Below are 17178 nucleotides of genomic sequence, written 5' to 3'. Positions count from 1 at the left end.
TATATCCTTGATATGTTTTTCAACCCTAAACTTGAAAATTCTGTTCATTTTGTACCCTTGAACTACCAAAAAAATGTTCAACTTTTTTTGAGGATCCCCCACCTGTTTTTCATTCCACTGTGGCCCCTAACGGATGGCTTTAGAGTAGTTTTTAGTACGCTCCTCCATGGTACCTAGTTTTGGATTACAATGTAGGTGTTGCATGCTAATAAGGAATAAGAGTAAAAAAAATCTGACTAACTGCTAAACTATGGATCCAAGAAAATGTTTGCAGCTTATTTTCCTCTAAGGGCGTGTTTAGTTCATGAATTTTTTTGAGTTTGGTTACTGTAGCGCTTTTCGTTTTTATTTGGTAATTAGTGTCCAATCATGTACTAATTAGGCTCAAAAAATCATCTCATCGTTTTCAGCTAAACTGTGCAATTAGTTATTTTTTAAAAATTATATTTAATGCTTCATGCATGTGTCCAAAAATTCGATGTGATGGAGAATCTTGAAAAAATTTTGCAACTAAACAAGGCCTGAGTTTGGAACAAGTTTTAGGTTAATGCAGAGCAAGCACCAAATGGGCAAATGGCCGACATCCTTTCCCTGCTCTTGCTTTCGAATCTTTCTGGAGCATTGTATCATCTCTTTAAAATTTGATGATTCATGGATGATGATGGATGAAAGGTCCCTTTAAAAGGACAGAAAATGATGGATGGGCCAGGACAGCTACTCCTACCATCTTTCAAAATACAAATTCGAACTCAATCTTTTTCTTAAACAATTGCAGTTTCCACTGGCTTCCTTTAGAACTGCACGAAGTATATATATCTTCTAAAAGAAATTTCGAACGGATAAATCACGGGGAAACCCTTTGCTCAGAGCGCCGGCTGTCAGTTCGTTTCTGCCAACGGCGGCGGGGGTCGTCGTCGTTGAACCCGTGCTCCGACGCGGACAGCCGGGTCACCGCGCACGAATCTCGACGTGCTCGGCTGATCTGCCTGCATGGCTGCACCTGCGCGTGAGCCGCCCCCGCCCCACTCACGGGCACCCCACCGGCGAGGCGGCGAGTCCACGACGACGACGCGTGCGCCGCCGCGCCCAGTCAGCGCCGCCACGTGGGGGAGAGACCGAGACGGGCTTCCGGTAACCCGTGGGGGAAGGGAATCACGCGCGCACGCGTGACGCGTCTCCGTCTGGACCCGACCCGCTAACGCCGCTAAATAAATCCGCCTCGGATCTGACCAAATCGGCCCCTCCGTTTGCTCGCCGTCTTGTCCGGCTTCCATTTCCGCGAGGAGGCGAGAGGAAAAGGGGAAGACGCCGCCGCTTCTGCTTCCACGAGGTACGGCCATGGCTGCCTTTGATTTGAGGGTCGGGGGAGGAAGGAGGTCTAAAAGTCGGAACCCTCTGATCGTTCCCTTGTTTGTGAATTTGGGATTTGGGGATAAAAGTCTGTACATACATACCTGTTCGGCTGTTTTCTCTCTTCTTCTTTTTCTTTTATTATTCCCAGATGAGTTGTGAATATTTGGGATTTTGATTCGGAGGTTGGGCATGGATTGGCTGCTGCTGCTCTCTCTTTGCTTCGTTGTTTGGACCTTGGATTGGTGTGCTCGGTTGTTCGCGTTCTCTCCATTTCTTCCAGTTTGGTGCACCTGTTTTGTTTGTTTATGAATGTAGTCGGAGCTAAGAAGGTTTTCTCTCCAGAAATCTTTAGTAGTCTTCATGTGTCTGAGATCGGAGGTAGAGTTGCGGAATGAAATTTTTCGGGCACTGTTCTCAAATTATTCAGAAGCCACCGCATTCATTATGCGATGGAAGAATTTCAGTAGTGCCACAAATAACTTTCTCTGAACTGGAAATATGCAGTGGCATGTAGAGTCGCAGACCTTTTTTTTTAAGAGCTTGAAAGGTGTTGCTTAAGCATGCGATGGTAGATAGGTGAAATGGTGAATGATGTTTTCACGTGCTACCATGATCGATGGCCCGAGTGTTTTATTCAGTATCTGGTCCCAAGAAATGGCTCTCGTTCTGCTTATACTGAATCACAATTAAACTGTAACTTCTACGAGTCTCTTGATCCGCTGGAGGAAAGAAGCCTGACAAGATCACAAGAATACTATAGCTGTACAGCACACAGATGATGTTTCCTTGTCCGTTTTGCTGTGGACAAAACTTTATGATTCCCTTTAACTTTTTTGCTCTTAAAGGTGAAGAACAAATGTGGTAATGATCGAAGATACTGAACTTGCTATATTGCTACAATGCACTAAATTTGTAGGATCACATGACAGTAGTAAAAATGAAATATAAAGTAAGCGTTCAAAATTTGTACCCAAATATAAGGCATCCTAGTGTATTTTAGAAACTAATTATTTTCCGTTGGCTGGGGGAGAATAAATGGCATGCAAATCTGCTTCATGTTTGGTGTGTACCCAACAGCCCGCCGTGAAATCAGCAAAATAACAATCCAGCAAAATAACAATCGAACAAGGCGTTAAATAGGGGCACATGCGTCATTTACTCATTGGGAGTAGGTCCAAAGGTGTTTATTTGTTGCTATTGGAGATTGCTAATATTGTCTTCTCTACTGTTACTTTTGTGAACTGCACCATGCTTCTCTTTCTTTTTTCAAGTATTTCTTGCACGTGTGTATTCATGTTATCTTGTCCCTGTTGTTCATTGCTAACCATTGCCAAACTTGTCCTGCAGAATTCTAGCAAAAGTCTTCTGGAGAATAATACACCTCTGCGCATTGTGCTGCATTTTTGGTATGGATGAATCTTCTGGTAGATCTGCTACCCCAGTTGGGTTTGTTAGAAGGGGCTCTGGCATTTCCTTGAGAAATCAAAGTAATGAGAATAGGCCAAGCCAATACAGCAATAAACCAGGGAAGAATACAAATCTCAATCCTGTAAAAGCCCGATTCACTGAAAATAGAGAGAAGCCAAAGTATTTACATGAGCCATTTCATTCATCAGGATCTAAGGCCTCATCTGTAGGCTCTTCAAAGGCCCCTGTTAGGAAATATCAGGATGAAAGGCAAAAAAGGCCCTTTTTGGGAGAGGCAGACGTTGCTGAAAGCAGTAACAGAAGAACTGAGGTCAGACGTCTACAAAGTAGCAAGGAAGTTGTTGTTTATGAAGATGGGCATCCATACACGCAGAGGAGTACATCAGAAGGTTCATCATCCTCTACATTAACTGATGGAGGCTTGTCAGAAGAACATGATCTTGGAGTTTTAGAGTTTTCTGTTTCTTCAGGGAGTTCTGCACATACAGTTGATTCTAGAAATACTGCATTGAGTGCTATGCAACGTAGGCAAAATGATAGAGAAGAATTGAATTCAGGTAGACCTCAAGGTGCTTCCAATTTTGTTCATCGGCGTGTTGTACCTCAAAGTCTCACCACTGGTGTCAAGATATCAAGTGCCCATGGTGCCACCAGTACTTCACTGCAGAGACGTGGCCTAAAAGGCCTTGGTTGCACTTCAATAACAGATGTTTTACCTTCAGGTTGTTCTTCATCTGATTCTGTTCGTAATAGGAGGGTCGAAGTTATGAAAAGTGGACCTTCTGATGCAGCAAGATCTTCAAGATCAAGGGGAATAAGTGGGCAATCTAATTTAGGTCAGCCACGTTCTGGTTATCCTGGCTATACTGGTCCTAGGGCTAGAGCTGCTGAACAGTCAGCAAGGACCAATGGCACAAGTATTCAGGATTCTACAGATTCAGTAAGGACTAGACGAACTTCTACTCTCCGTGCCAGTGAGAGGATGCGTGCCAATGAGAGGATGCCGGGTGAAAGAGAGGACGGCGTATTTGCTCTGCGTGAGACTGTTACGAGGGTTCGTCATCCAGAAAGGGGTCATTTTCCCACCGATGACATTTCCCCACAGAGATTAGCAAGACCTTTTAATGCAGAATTGCCTCATCAAATTTATTCATCTAATCGTCAAGGCTTGAGTAGTTGGACAGCAAGGAGAAGATCTCCTTGTCACCCTGAAGCAAGTCCTCAGGAAATGTTCCATGGTCTATTTGGGGAGAGAGATGGCTACAGACACATAAACATGGATGGAATTTCAGGGGTTGGTTTCTTTAACTTGTTGCATACATGTTCTGAGTTGTCAATTTTCATTCACAATGAAATGGATAAAAGCTATGTACATTTTGATGGGTAATTAGTTTTTTTTCCTGTTGAGGGAGTAGTAATTCTGATATTTGCCATGTTTACTGTCTGTAGGTGTTGCTAGCATTGGATAGGATTGAACATGATGATGAATTGACTTATGAGGTTTGTCCTTTACCTTGATATCCATTTTTGCTCCTTTAGTAACTTTGCACTAAGATGTATTCTGAACAAAAAATGGCAGCAATTGCTGGTGCTGGAAACCAATCTGCTTCTAAGTGGCCTTGGACTGCATGATCAGCACCAAGATATGAGATTGGATATTGACAATATGTCGTATGAGGTATTACTTTCAACATGTTGGCTCCATTATCTGTGTGAATTCAATATCCTTGGGAAAAGTTTATATAGGTTTGGCTCGTTGATATGTAATTTGTCTCTCTTTTGGTTATCTTTTTCAGGAACTACTAGCTTTGGAAGAGCATATTGGCTCAGTAAGTACTGCCCTTACTGAAGAGCAATTTGCCAAGTGGGTCAACCAAAGTGTGTATAAAGCAAAAAAATCAGATGGAGATGTGAACAAGATCACAGTAGATGATGTGAATGATGTGAAATGTAGCATATGTCAGGTATTGGTTTGCTCATGTATTTTTGTGTTCAATTATCGGTCTCAATTCTGGTAAAAAAATAGTTACTTGATCTTATAATTCTTGTGTTCAACCTAGGGGGGGTGGGGGGGATGTTATGAATTAGAGTTACATAGGTTACCTTTCGACATATCACGTTCCTTAGCCATTACTTATTTAAAATCGAAGTTCCGTAGCCACTACTTATTTAAGATTAAAAAAAACTCCCTCCCTGGGCCCTAGATGATTATTGTTTTCTGCAGCCTGAATTTCTGACTGACACTGCTTATTTAAAACAAACAGCCACCTCCCTCGACCCTAGATGATTATTGTTTTCTGCAGCCTGACTGACACTGACTTCATGTTCCAGGAGGAATACGATGAAGGTGAAGTGATTGGTAGGATGCAGTGTGACCATCAGTACCATGTGTGCTGCATTCACGAATGGCTTAGGCAGAAGAACTGGTGTCCAATATGCAAAGCTTCAGCAATACCAGGAGACGCCTGAATCTTGACTTTTCACTCGTAAATAGTGTGGATGTATGATTAGGCACTGTAGATGCTGACGCTGTTCACTCCAATTTGTGAATATGATAGATCCTCTCTCTAAAGCCCTGTAACCTCTTGTTACTGCATCTTTTCTCTTCATAGAACATTCCTTGTGAGATATGAATTCTGCTTGAAAGCAGTATGGTCAGAAACTCGAAAATAATGGGAGTTGTCCCATTCTTATAATCGCCTTGATTGAGACTTACAGTCACAATTCCTGCTGAAAGGAGAAATGCTTATCATGGATTGTACAAGTGGTTAGTGTGATGGCTCTAAACTTATAGCGAGTAGAAGAATGGCAAATGAATGGATAACTGGATATCATCTCAGTTCTCTCAAACTATATCTGTAGATGCTAGTGCTGAGAAATATTCTGTGCAATACTTTTCTTGTTCTCCACTTATCTTGCACAGTACTGCGGGCGACAGAATTTGCTCCTTGCCTTCCTACTTTTTTTTTATGGGCCTGTAGATGGCTTTTTTTTCTGATATGTCTACTTATCTTGATATGCCGCATCTCCGATGATACTCTGCGAATTACTACACTAGGTTTTTTCTACTCACAACTCACAGATGAAACTGCAGCGCATAGAGTGATCTGCTGCTTGCTTTATCATTTCTTTTCCAATGCTATCATAGCTCGTGCTGTACACTGTTTTCATAACTCGATTCCTGTCACTGCAGCTCTAGAAGAATACGCCAGTAGCCATCAGGGTCCTTCCAGCTCAGTAGCACAAGCTCATTGGGGTGGGCCGCAAAATGGATTGGAAGGACAATGAAGAAGAAAAATATCTGTGCAGGTGAAGCTCCTCTTCTTTCATGCATGTTGGTTGTTGATCCTCTTTATTGCATCCTTTAGGCCTCCTACTCCCCAAAGCCCACTGCATATAAATAATTTCTACTTGTCTATTTTGAACTTTGATGTACTGCATGGTGAATAAAATGCCTTCTGCAAAAAGAAAAGTGCCCAAAGGCTCATGCAATTTAATTTGAGATAGTTTTTCTTCAGCTTGTTTCACGTAGTTAAACAAATAAGAACTCCCAGTTATCTGTCAAATGATTTATATAGATGGGTTGGGACTATTATATATGACATGAATTTCTAATTTCTATCTGTTGGTGTCAACATTTTTGTCAGCCTGTGTTACGCCTTCATTTTCTGGGTCGGGCAACATATATAAATACGAGATCGAGAATTGGGAGGATTGTCCCTATCATATTTCATGATATTGTTCCAAATAAATGGGCACTGTTCTTAGCACATTGAACAATCAGAATAGTTTCCTAGGACGAGGAACAGTTTGAGGAACCCAAGCAATTTCATGATAAATTTATGGTATATGTGCTTTGCTGCCATTCAGGTTGTTCTTATACTCGTATCTAGACATGTTGTCATACAGAAAAATCAATCAATTCCAACTAGGAGCATATAACATCTTTCTAGGATCTCTAACACAGAATGTGGGGAGGGGGCCTACTATCTACTTAACCTCTAGGGTGGCACATTATTTTCATGTTTATCCATTGTCACATCCATTTCATAAGGTTATATGGTGTCATTTTGCAGAATTTATTTTTAATTGTTTTGCTCGACAATCTGTTTTTTGGCCGGAACCCTCCTTTGCAGATCTACCTATAGATTTCTAGTACCCAAAGCACGACTCATTCCCCAATAAGCCAAATCTGCATGACATTATAATATAGTGGAATAATGTTACCATGGCATGCCCATCCTTGTCACATTGTGAAGCAATCTAATCTTTGGCCATGTGCTTCGGTTGCAAGATGTGCCCCCACAAGAGCTTAAGCTAATATATGCATTTTAGGTCAGCAAATCAGCAGATACAGTCAAGCTGAATAAGCAGAGAAAGGTACTTGCTTGTAGCTTTCTGCAGAAAAGAGCAGGACATGATCAGATTTTGATCGGCCTGGCCCTGCATGCCACCTGTTGCAGCAGCATCGTCTAGGTTGGTTCTTTGGGATGCTTTAGGGGTCCATGAGTACAAATGGAAGTGAGAAGTCGTCTTTTTTGTTGCGCCGAATGATGTTGCCATTAGGTGCTAGACAGGATGGGCACTAGATTAGTGACTTTCAGATGAACTTGGCATTGCTAGGTGGGGAAGGGATAAGGGCATGAATAGGTACAGGGGCACAATTTGAGCATGGAAATAGGATTTTTGTAGCCTCAACTTTTCAGAGCTATGGTGCCAGTTGTTGGCACTTTATCTTTGTCAAGTTGCCAGGAGCTCAGAAGTGTTCTTCTTTTTTTTAAAAAAAAAGAAATATTTCTAGTTTGCCAAAAATGAATTTTTTGTTATCTCATTAGGAACTTCTCGATTCCATGTTCTGTTAATACAATGACATAGCTCTATCTTTTTTTCACCAACCTCGGTAAAAACCTGTGTAGAATTTTGCTTGGTTCTGTAATTCAATTTTAGTCATGTTCCCAGTTTACTAGCTAATAAACCTCAAGCTTGAGGTCAAAGTGATCATGATAATGGTTTCATAATTTACCAGCCTTGGTAGCTGGATCTGTCTGGACCATAGGATTCGATTCATACATGAATTGTACTAATTCTGCAAGCTGTGTTGGCCTAAAAATCTGTTGAAGTACATCCAGTTGTGATGTTAAACAGCTTCATTTTAGTTGTGACAGCTGCTTTACCTTCAGAAAGTGACTGCGCATTTTCACCAAACAAAACATAGAATGATAAAGTGCAATCCAAAGGCTCGCTACTGGCTTCAATAATTAAGACCTAGAAAAGCAGTAGTGTGTGGCAGGCAAGAGGAATTATACTCTAGAGCCACATATTTGGGCACTATAACTTTCTTGTGTGCTTCACTTGTGGTTTCTGTTTTTTCATTCTTTTGTCAAGATAGGGGACCAAACTACTAAGAGCATTTCTGCTGCCACTGCATATATAATGCCCTTCTATATTCAGGTTCTTAGAGCAGACAGATTTAGCAAAAAGGTTATGCAGTTTCAGACAAGAAAAACTGTTTACTTTAAATGCACTTCAAAACTGAAAATGAAATGGTCAAGTATTTAAGATGATGTGAAATTTGAGGTGTGAGGCCATCCGAAATTTATGGCTAGATTCATAGAATTTCTGGCCGGCTGGTACACGCTTCTATTGCTGGTATTAACAGACATTTTGTGCGCTATTATTATTCAATAGCCACGCCGAATTGCTGATCACATTCATACTGGTGTGTAGTACTTGTATAAGGTCTCTTGGACCATTCCGAATCTCCCTGTTCAATATTACTAGTCTTGCTTGGACACATTTGTTCATGCAGCGAAATTTCAAATCTTACTGCTATGCTCATCAGAAAACTATTTGCTCGACAAATATTACTGCCATAAACTGTGGTGCTTACTGTTTATTACTAATGTGAAGTGTGCTTCTGTCAGATATATGCAAGGGCCTGGAAGCAGCCTATGATGTTTGACATATTTCGTTGCAGAAACATGAAAAGGACTAGCATCATAAGATGGGCGTGAAATGCAATGTGGACATGACAGGAAAGCACACTTACTGCTTAGGCTTAAATTTCACTGATTAATGCAGGTCAACAAGATTAATTCAGGTCAGATATGAGGACAAGATTACCCATGCTTCAGATTGCAACTTTCAGCTACTGTGCTCGTTGATGCTGGGCTACAGAGCTTCCGAATTTTTTTGTTCTTGGAGGAAGGATCACTTCAGTTGGTTGGGAAACGGCAGATTCGGCGGCTCCTCCTGATCAAGAAAAGGACCTTGCGATTGTGCCATACCAACGCATGAAGTTATGCATTCTGAATCCGTACTAATGGCTTTAAACCTCAGTACTTGACCTAGAAAAGGAGTGGTTTAAGGCCGCATGTTTCAGCTGTGTTGACGCACAGAATCACATTGCCTTGTTCGTTCATTTCTTTCTCATCAACACTGTCGAGAGGACAAAACCAAAACCAGAAACCAACCTCTCCATCAGAGCAGGGCAGTAGGGCATCAACACCACACGGATCACTGTTCCTCCTCAGCAACCACCTTAATTCCTGCTTGCTTGTCCTCCGAAAGCATCACATGGTTTCTGAACTGCAGAGCACACACACATACACAGCTCATGCCGGCTGTATTTATGAGGACTTGGACCATACATGCTCTGTCATCAGCCTGGACAGGGTACAGGGCGACTCGGCCTCATTTCTGCTTCTCGTGACTGAGCAGCAACTGTCAAAAAGGAAGGTGGGCATATACTTGATCAACTAACCGGACCAATTGTGGCATTTACATCGATGTGGTAAGTATAGTAGTACCTTCTTTTCCTATCACATTCACATGGTGGGTAGGCCATGAGCTGAAAATATTTATCCTAAGACCGTACTGTATGGGGCTACCTCTTCTTGTTACATGATTTTTACTACATACACAATCAAGGAAAGAATCGGCGGATTAACGAATTAATACACTGTGACTGTGATCATGGACTCTTGAGACTCTGCATGACATGGACATGGTGGGCATTCTTCTCAGACAACCTTTCTAGTATAGCCAGAAATGTACGGCGGTGCAGATCGATCCAGCTGCAGGTAGGTAGTAGCTAGTTGACCTTGGTGCAGACCCGGCGGATCTCGCCGTCGGAGCCGGTCTTGACCCCGACGCGGCCGAGCTTGGCCATGGCGGCGACGAAGGCGTTGAAGAAGGCGGTCTGGTTGGCGGCGAAGTAGTTGACGGTGGCGCGGGAGCGGCGGTCGGCGAAGAGCACCTGGTCGGAGGCCAGCAGGCCTTTCATCTGCTGCAGCGTCTGGTAGTAGCCGTTGTCGAACTTGCGGGGCGACACGGCGTCCAGCATGGCGAACGCCGACGGGCTGTAGTTGAGCGGGCACGTCTGCCGCATCTGCCGCAGGAAGTAGAGGTTCATCGGCGGGCCGCCGCCGGCGCCGGCGCCGCCCTTGAACGGGTACAGCCGCCGCACGAACTTGTCGCAGTGCGTCACGCCGATCGTGTGCCCACCTGCAAGCACGTCAGTGAGTACGCTCTGCAGACGTCATCTCCGGTCAGCAGCTGCGAGCGCTGACACGGAACAGCTCCGAGTTTTTACTACGAGTGGTTTTGGTGCGATTCGTCAATGGTCACGGGCGAGCAGAGCGACAGGCTGACACCCGGAACGTGCAGCGACGCAAGCCAGCCAGCGATGGACATGGATCCATGGAATGGATGAACCAACCCAAGAACGGGACCATGCCAAGAGAAAGAGGAAGCTGGGCATGCCCAACTCCCGCCAGGCTGGAAAGGACATGCCCTTCTACGACGAGCAACAAATGTAGCAGGCAGAGATCGGGCGGAGACGACGACGGGAGCGATGACTGAGCAGCGGCTACACATCAGGTACACATCGGCTGCCTAACTGCCTAAGAATGAAGCAGAGATCGCGATGGCATGCCGCGTACCTGAGAGCGCGATCATGTCGGTCTGGGTGAGGCCGTTGGCGGCGAAGAGCTTGTTGAGCTGGTCGAGGTCGAAGCCGGCGCCGGGGAGTCTGTGCTTCACCACGGCGCGCGTGCCCACCTTGCCGTCCAGCCGGCCCAGCTCCACCGGGTAGTACGGCCCGCCCGTCTGCACATCATCAAATTCTCACCGTCAGTCAGTGGCCAGCCTTGCAGTGAAAAATCTTCAGTACTCGAAAACAAAATTCACATCCAGAATTATGAACGAACATGAGCAGGCGGAAATTTCTGCCAATCCGTTGCTCGGCGCGACAAAATAACTTAGGAGCCCGTATCTCCTCGACCGCGAGCGCCGGACACCCTGCCGAGCTTCGGCCGGCGGATTAGGTACGGGGCGCCCGTATCCGTCGACGCCGTGCCGCCGCATTTACGCCCCGGACCGGTTGCCTTGCCTGCCCCCGAGCAGAGTGAATGAATGAGCTGCGACAGCGGAGTTCCGACAGGGTGCTGTACCGGGAAGGACCACTCCCAAACCCAACCCCCATGTTTAATTTTAGCGCCAAACCCGATTCGATTTTCTTTTAGTTTCGAGCTCCTCTCCTCCTCTCCTCTGCGCACTTCTGGGTTTTGTGCTAATCCTGAGTCCCTAATGGAGCCTCTTTCCGCCTGACATGATTGCTCTGCTTCTGCACCGAGGTTGCTGGGCCTTTTTGCGGCACCGAGGTTGCTTGCGAGGCTGCGGCGCGGGCACGCAGCTCTCCATGAAGAGAATCAGGGTCAGGGGAAGAAGACGACAGAGATGGTTGCGGCACAGCCAAGGGTCAGCCGTGAGGACGGGTGCTGCCGCCGCGGCTGCGGAGTCAGCCGGGCACGCGCGGGCGCGGTGACCGCGGTCACCCTGCCCCTGTCCTGCCTCATCATAGCTGTCGCCCGCAGGCAGCAGTAATTAATTAGCGAGGCGAGAGCGGGTGGATGGTGCGCTAATGGCGTAGGGTTTAAGCGTGCGTGAGCCGGGGGCCCTCGCTAATCCCCCGCCGTGTCGCCCAAAGTGGCATTACCGTCTCGCCTGGAAAGCAAAGCTCGCTCGAACGGCTGGCTCGCCGTCCGCCGAGGCGGCGAAAGCGACGTAAAGGGCGACAGCGCCAACGAAGTTCCTTCTTCCTCTCCAGCGGCTGGAACTTGGAACTCGGGATCGGTAGTGGTACCTGCGAGACGACGTCGCGGGCGGCGAGCGCGAGGATGTCGGCGCAGGAGACCTTGTTGGCGCAGCGCGGGTCGGCGTCGACGGCAGCCTTGGCGCGGGTGATGAGGTCCAGCGCGTCCGGGGACAGCGTCGTGTCGGCGCCCGCGCTGTGCTCGTCGTCGGGGCCCGACAGCAGCACCGACGCGTCGCAGCCCTGGAATAATCCAATCCAAATCGATCGGTGAGATCGACGGTCGTGGCGACCGACTCTCGGCCAAGCAGAGACCAGTGAACCGTGCGCGTACCCTGACGAAGCAGTCGTGGAAGAAGAGGCGCAGCGTGCCCGGCGCGGCGTTGAAGGTCTCCTGCAGCTTCTGGGTGACGGCGCCGCGGACCAGGGTGTCCACGTTGGGGCACGTCGACGCGTAGTAGCTCTGGCTCAGCTGCGCCGCCGCGCACCACGCCGCCGTCAGCGCCACTACGGCCGCCGCAACCACGCTCCGCCGCAACGACGGCGCCCTCGACCTCATTGCCTACAAGCTATACAGTACTTGCGGCTGCCCTCTCCTTCAGTTCGCCTCTCAGCTAGCTCTCGCTGGCCCTTCCCCTCTCCCCCTTTCTTCCTCTACCACCTATCTGTCTGGCGTTAATCGCAGCCGCCGCCACTGCTGCCCTCTCCGCGCGTGGTGCGGAGCTAACACTGGTGTTCGCTTTAAGTGCGGAGCGAGGCGGACGCTTATATAGATGGCGCGCGCCGAGGGTGAGACGAGGCTGGTGATGAGCTGAGCTCGCGCGCGGCTGGGCTCGGTGGTGTGTTTGGCCTCGGAGGGGGAGGCGGGCGAGCTGGCGCGGAGGAGCGGAGCGCCCGGCGGCGGAGAGGTTACTCGCAATGATGGGGACGGGCAAGGGAGAATGTTTAAGGCCCCGGGACCCAGCATGGGCCTCTCCTGCCTGTTGTGCCCGGGGACGCGCGCGCGCACTCGTCGCTGCTCTCTCCATCCTTCCATTCCATGCCGAGACGGCCAACTAGCAACGGCTGTCCTATGCTCGACTGCTCCTCCAGCTTTCTCACCGCCGGAAAACTCTAGACTTTCCCACGACGCGCGCCCAACCCGGAGACCGAACCGACGAAGACGTGGCATGTGATGTGGGTGCAGCTCGTTCGCTGCACGCATGGATCGGCAACGCTACAGAGGCGTCGCGGCGCCGCCGCGTGCATCCAGACGGACCCGTGCGCGTGTCGAGAGGCGCGCCGGAGGATGGATGGCGACGGGGAGCCACGGAGGCAGGGCCCGTGGCGGAGTCAAATGCGGGGGGCGCGCGCGCGCTCTTTTTGTTTTTGTTTGCGCATATATTCCCGAAAGATTGCGGGGGTTTTCTTTAACCTTTCCACTAACAAAAGTGGCCGTTGTGGAGCAAATGAAGCGACGTTTTCTTTTCTTTTTCTTGCGGTTTTTGAGGGTCGCCCTCCGATGCTATCCGCCGCTGGTGGTGAAGGCATCCGTCCGTGACCACGCCGAAAGAGGGCACAGAAATGTTTAGGAGTTGAGAACTGGGAAAGAGTAGAATTTTCTCGCTTCGTTGCAGAACCAACCAGACCAGCTTTCCTGTTCAGTTGTGATTGAGCAAAGGCCAAAGGATAGATACTGCGGCACCCCTGTACTCGACGCACGTACTCGTATGCGATCTTGGCACAATATGTGTACAGATATGCGCGTACGATACCGCCGCCGCTGAATTCAGCAACTCTGTACGGTGAACTCAGTATGTGTACAGACCGCAGTGCGGCCGTGCAGACAGAACCCGCGTTCGGACAACCCACATATTCACAAGGCTGGCCTCGCAAAATGTCTCCATGTCACCTCCACGTTTCCGAGTACGTCGGCGTGGAAGTACGAATTGCTGTGCTCCTTCACATGGGTCGGTCTGTCCTACGAAGCCAGGCGGTGATCAAAAGCCGCGTCTGAAGCCGGAACCCCTGACCCTGACCGCAACCGCTAGAGAATTGCCATTGCTTATTGCTTTGGTAGGAACAAGGAAAGGAAAAGGGCCCTTATCCAAAAAAAAAAAGAAGGACCAGAAGGTTCCAAGTGGGGAGAAAGGAAAAAGCGCAGGGGACTGCTGCACTACTACTCGCGTACTCTCCGGTGCTAAGCAACCTCCACGGGATACAAAATTCAGTTTGATCGGCCTGTCTGATTCCAACGTTCGGCGCTTAACTAAAGAGCGGCGAGCTTTAGCGGCACGCACGGGTGGGTGCTCAAGCTATCTATTATACTCCAACTCTCCAAGAGGCAAGAGCATAACGGTCGGTCTTGTCAGGTTCAGAGACGCATGAATTATCTATCCCTCCCTGCTCAAGCTTGGCTTAACAGTCCACGGTAGTACAACAATAATAGTCCACGGTACTACTGTGTTCAGCTCCAAAGCACGTACTGTATGTGCTTCTCCAAACCGGCCAGGAATGTGCTCGAGCCATCGTGCATGCCACAGCGTTGCTTGCTGCTCTCCGAGCCGGATAGAAGTGCGTGCCAAGCTATGGGGATGATGATAGGGGAAAAGAGCAGGTCAGGTGACTCATCATCTTCGTAGGAAAAAAAAGCGTATCAGTGTATGTACGTGTGGGCTTCCGAGGTCATGCCAGTCACTCAAAGGCAAAGCCAGTGGACAGGAAAACAGAGCAGAACGAGCGGCAACCGCTTTTAACGGCACCTACTTTGCAAAAGCGTGGGAGGAATGAGAGGATATCGCCGGAAGGACGAAGCTCGCGGCGGCGCGATTATCTTATCGGCAAGCGCGTCTGCTAGTGGTAGCTAAGCAAAGCGCGGGCGTGATGGTAATCGGCGCTGGCGTAGCTTCAACGGCAAAGTCCGGCGAGCCATCATGCATGCGCTACCGAACCGGGGGGCGACGGCGATGATTACGCCCCGCTCCGCGACGGCCAGCGGCTTCGCCGGACGGCGACTCGGCTCGCCCGGGGATCGGAGGGGAAGAAAATAACTGCCTCTTTCTTTCCTTTTGTTTGTTGCCAACAAGAAAGTAACCGACTTGACTCCACTCTCGTTGTCATCACATCATCCGTGCAGCAGCCCGTGCAGGGAGGGACGGCGACGTCCGGTCCGGCCATCACACGGTCGAAGAAAAATCGCGGTCGATCGGGGAGACCTGCGAACAGCGCCGCGTACCGAACTGACAGCGTCGCCGTCGCCGGGCATGTGAGGACGGCCCGGCCGGTGCCGTGGACGGAAGAAACGAAGGAACCCCGTCGACGTGACCCGACGCCGCCGCGCGACGCGCGCATGTGAGCGAGCCAGCCAGCAGGCCTCGCGAGAGTTGGGGACGATATGCTATTCTAGTCGGTCTCGGGCGGCTCGTGAAGTTCCCGGGAGAGGAAGGGCCGTGAGGGAGTAGGACGCGGCCGGGCGGGGCGGGGCGGGCGCATGTGCGCGCACGTAGCTCCGCCGTGCCGTGCTCTCGCGGGTTGCGGCGGTCAGGTGGGCGCGCGCCCAATCCGGTTCGCGCTTCCCCGTGAGAGGCCCGGCCGCCGCCGGCTGGCACCCGGCTGCGCGCACGGCCAGCCCACGCCGCGCCGGCCGGTTTGACCGGTGACGCTCGCGCGCAAAATTTAGTAGGTCCCTAGCCGAGCCAAGCCAGGGCTGCCTGCGAGGCACGCCACTGGCACCGGATCGCCCATGGTTTCGGCTCCCCGGTGTGGATGGATAGGTCACGGCGGCTGCAGGTTCCGAACGCTGTCGCGACACGGGCATACCCATTGTTAGCCCCGTGAGCATCAGGCGCTGGTGCCCAGCAGGACAACGGATACCGACAGAACGGAGGAACAGAGGATTGGAAGAAGCACCCTGCACAAGCTGGGCACACCATGTTTTGCCTTACCCGACTAATCATCCAATCAACGTGCTCGCATTACGCGCCGTGCAGCACGAGCACAGGTACCCGTGAGCAATCGACAAGGACTAGGCTACCGTCCTTAATGACGACTGATGCAGCCTGCCCGGCTTCAAGTCAGTGTCCTGATCCGTCGGACAACGACCCTGTGAGTGGCCGAACGCCTTGGGGAGCGGCGCCGCTGCCGCCTCCGTCCGTCGCTTCTCCTCGCGCGCACGCCGGGGCCGCGCCGCGCGACAGGACACGGGGAGTTCAGGCGGGGCTTGCTGCCCCTACCTGCGCGCTGCAATCATCACCGGCCCCCGTCACCTCGTCTCGGTCTCGGTCTCGGATTCGTGTACGGCACTCCTCCCCCCTCGCGCCACGCCTGCGGCCACGGGTTCCTTGTCCCTGTCGCGGCAGCCAAACCCATGGCCGCGCTTGTGCGCATCCATCCCCGCCTCGCGCTCGCGCCCGCGCCCGCGCCGGCCCGGACATCACGCGGCGGCGCGCCGAAAGCCAGGCCAAAGCAACCTCGCTGACTTATCTTCCATGCCCGGGGCGGCGGGCAGGATGGGCGTCGCGTGCGTATCTTCACGGATCGGCGAGGATGGATCGGAGGGGGCCTTTAGCGGCGCACGTCGAAGCCATGCACGGAAAGAAACACAGGCGCGCACGCAACGGAAGCTGGGGAGGTAGGCATGGGACGAGCAGGCGGTGCCGTGGCCCGTGGCCGGCGGCCTGGACGCACCGGCAAGGACGCCCTCTGCGAGCTCCGTGTCTCGCGATGATGGAGCCGGCCGGGCTGGAGGCGGATGTGCCTGCGCGCAAAGAGGGAAGTGGCGGCGGAGCTGCCGGTTTGGCCGGCGGGGGCGGCGCGCGCCGGTCGGGCCATGGGAATGGCATGGGGTGTACACGCCGCTGCGGTGATCTTTCCGTTTCGCTGTAGTACTAGCTGTGCTTTGCCGCGTGCACGGTGGGGTGCTGTTCATCTCCGGCAGGCAGGACACATTCGCTGTAGTACTAGCGGAACGGTGCGGCCGCGCGCTGGTCCGGTGGTCCCGTCCCCGGCTGGACTCCAGACTCCAGAGGAGCACGCGGCGCCGCTGTCTGGGGCGGGAGGTCGCCGGCCGCCTGCCGCGTACACGCACGAGAGCGAGAGGATAGGATATGCATGCGCCGCGGGTCCCGTGGATTGGCTTCTCTGAATCTCCGTCCCGGCGGCCGGGCGGCGTCCAGCGGTCGGGGTCTGGAATGTTTTGGAGCTGCCAGCCAGGTATGCCGGGGTGGCACGCAATAGCAGAACGATAGGTGCGGGCAGCCGCAAGCCGCCATTGCTGGCTGGACTAGGCGTGTGCAAGGTTGCGCGGCTGGACACGTGGGGACTCG

General features: G+C 50.7%; 2 protein-coding genes across 3 annotated transcripts; one reads left to right on the top strand and one right to left on the bottom strand.

Moving 5' to 3' along the window:
• The first annotated feature begins 771 nt into the window (after positions 1-771).
• On the top strand, positions 772-5545 carry LOC120668627. The gene is made up of 6 exons (XM_039948369.1): positions 772-1330; positions 2701-4075; positions 4231-4281; positions 4361-4459; positions 4578-4745; positions 5113-5545. The coding sequence occupies exons 2-6, from the start codon at positions 2762-2764 to the stop codon at positions 5248-5250; spliced, it is 1770 nt and encodes a 589-aa protein (XP_039804303.1). The 5' UTR covers positions 772-1330; positions 2701-2761; the 3' UTR covers positions 5251-5545.
• Positions 5546-9505: 3960 nt separating this feature from the next.
• LOC120668626 (peroxidase 16-like) lies at positions 9506-12882 on the bottom strand. 2 transcript variants are annotated; one of them, XM_039948367.1, is made up of 4 exons: positions 12210-12783; positions 11927-12118; positions 10725-10890; positions 9506-10287 (listed from the first exon to the last, which is right to left on the bottom strand). In XM_039948367.1, exons 1-4 carry the CDS (start codon positions 12432-12434, stop codon positions 9875-9877), a joined length of 996 nt encoding a protein of 331 aa, XP_039804301.1. In that variant the 5' UTR covers positions 12435-12783; the 3' UTR covers positions 9506-9874. The 2 variants fall into 2 exon arrangements, with proteins under 2 accessions (XP_039804301.1, XP_039804302.1); XM_039948368.1 differs by lacking the exon at positions 9506-10287 and adding an exon at positions 10294-10640 and having other exon boundaries at positions 12210-12882.
• Positions 12883-17178: the final 4296 nt, after the last annotated feature.

This window comes from Panicum virgatum, chromosome 4N (assembly GCF_016808335.1).
Source record: "Panicum virgatum strain AP13 chromosome 4N, P.virgatum_v5, whole genome shotgun sequence".
NCBI lineage: Eukaryota > Viridiplantae > Streptophyta > Magnoliopsida > Poales > Poaceae > Panicum > Panicum virgatum.
The sequence above is the reverse complement of the archived record's forward strand: the minus strand, read 5'-3'. Positions and strand labels throughout refer to the sequence as shown.

What these genes read in the sequence shown, in the direction of transcription:
- LOC120668627 (XM_039948369.1), top strand. Translation starts at nt 2,762, where the DNA reads ATGGATGAATCTTCTGGTAGATCTGCTACCCCAGTTGGGTTTGTTAGA. An exon ending in ATGATGAATTGACTTATGAG is followed by an intron (nt 4,282 to 4,360) that starts GTTTGTCCTTTA and finishes AAAAAATGGCAG; the next exon opens with CAATTGCTGGTGCTGGAAAC. An exon ending in TTGACAATATGTCGTATGAG is followed by an intron (nt 4,460 to 4,577) that starts GTATTACTTTCA and finishes TATCTTTTTCAG; the next exon opens with GAACTACTAGCTTTGGAAGA.
- LOC120668626 (XM_039948367.1), bottom strand. Translation starts at nt 12,434, where the DNA reads ATGAGGTCGAGGGCGCCGTCGTTGCGGCGGAGCGTGGTTGCGGCGGCC. An exon ending in TCCACGACTGCTTCGTCAGG is followed by an intron (nt 12,119 to 12,209) that starts GTACGCGCACGG and finishes GGATTATTCCAG; the next exon opens with GGCTGCGACGCGTCGGTGCT. An exon ending in CGACATGATCGCGCTCTCAG is followed by an intron (nt 10,288 to 10,724) that starts GTACGCGGCATG and finishes ACGTGCTTGCAG; the next exon opens with GTGGGCACACGATCGGCGTG.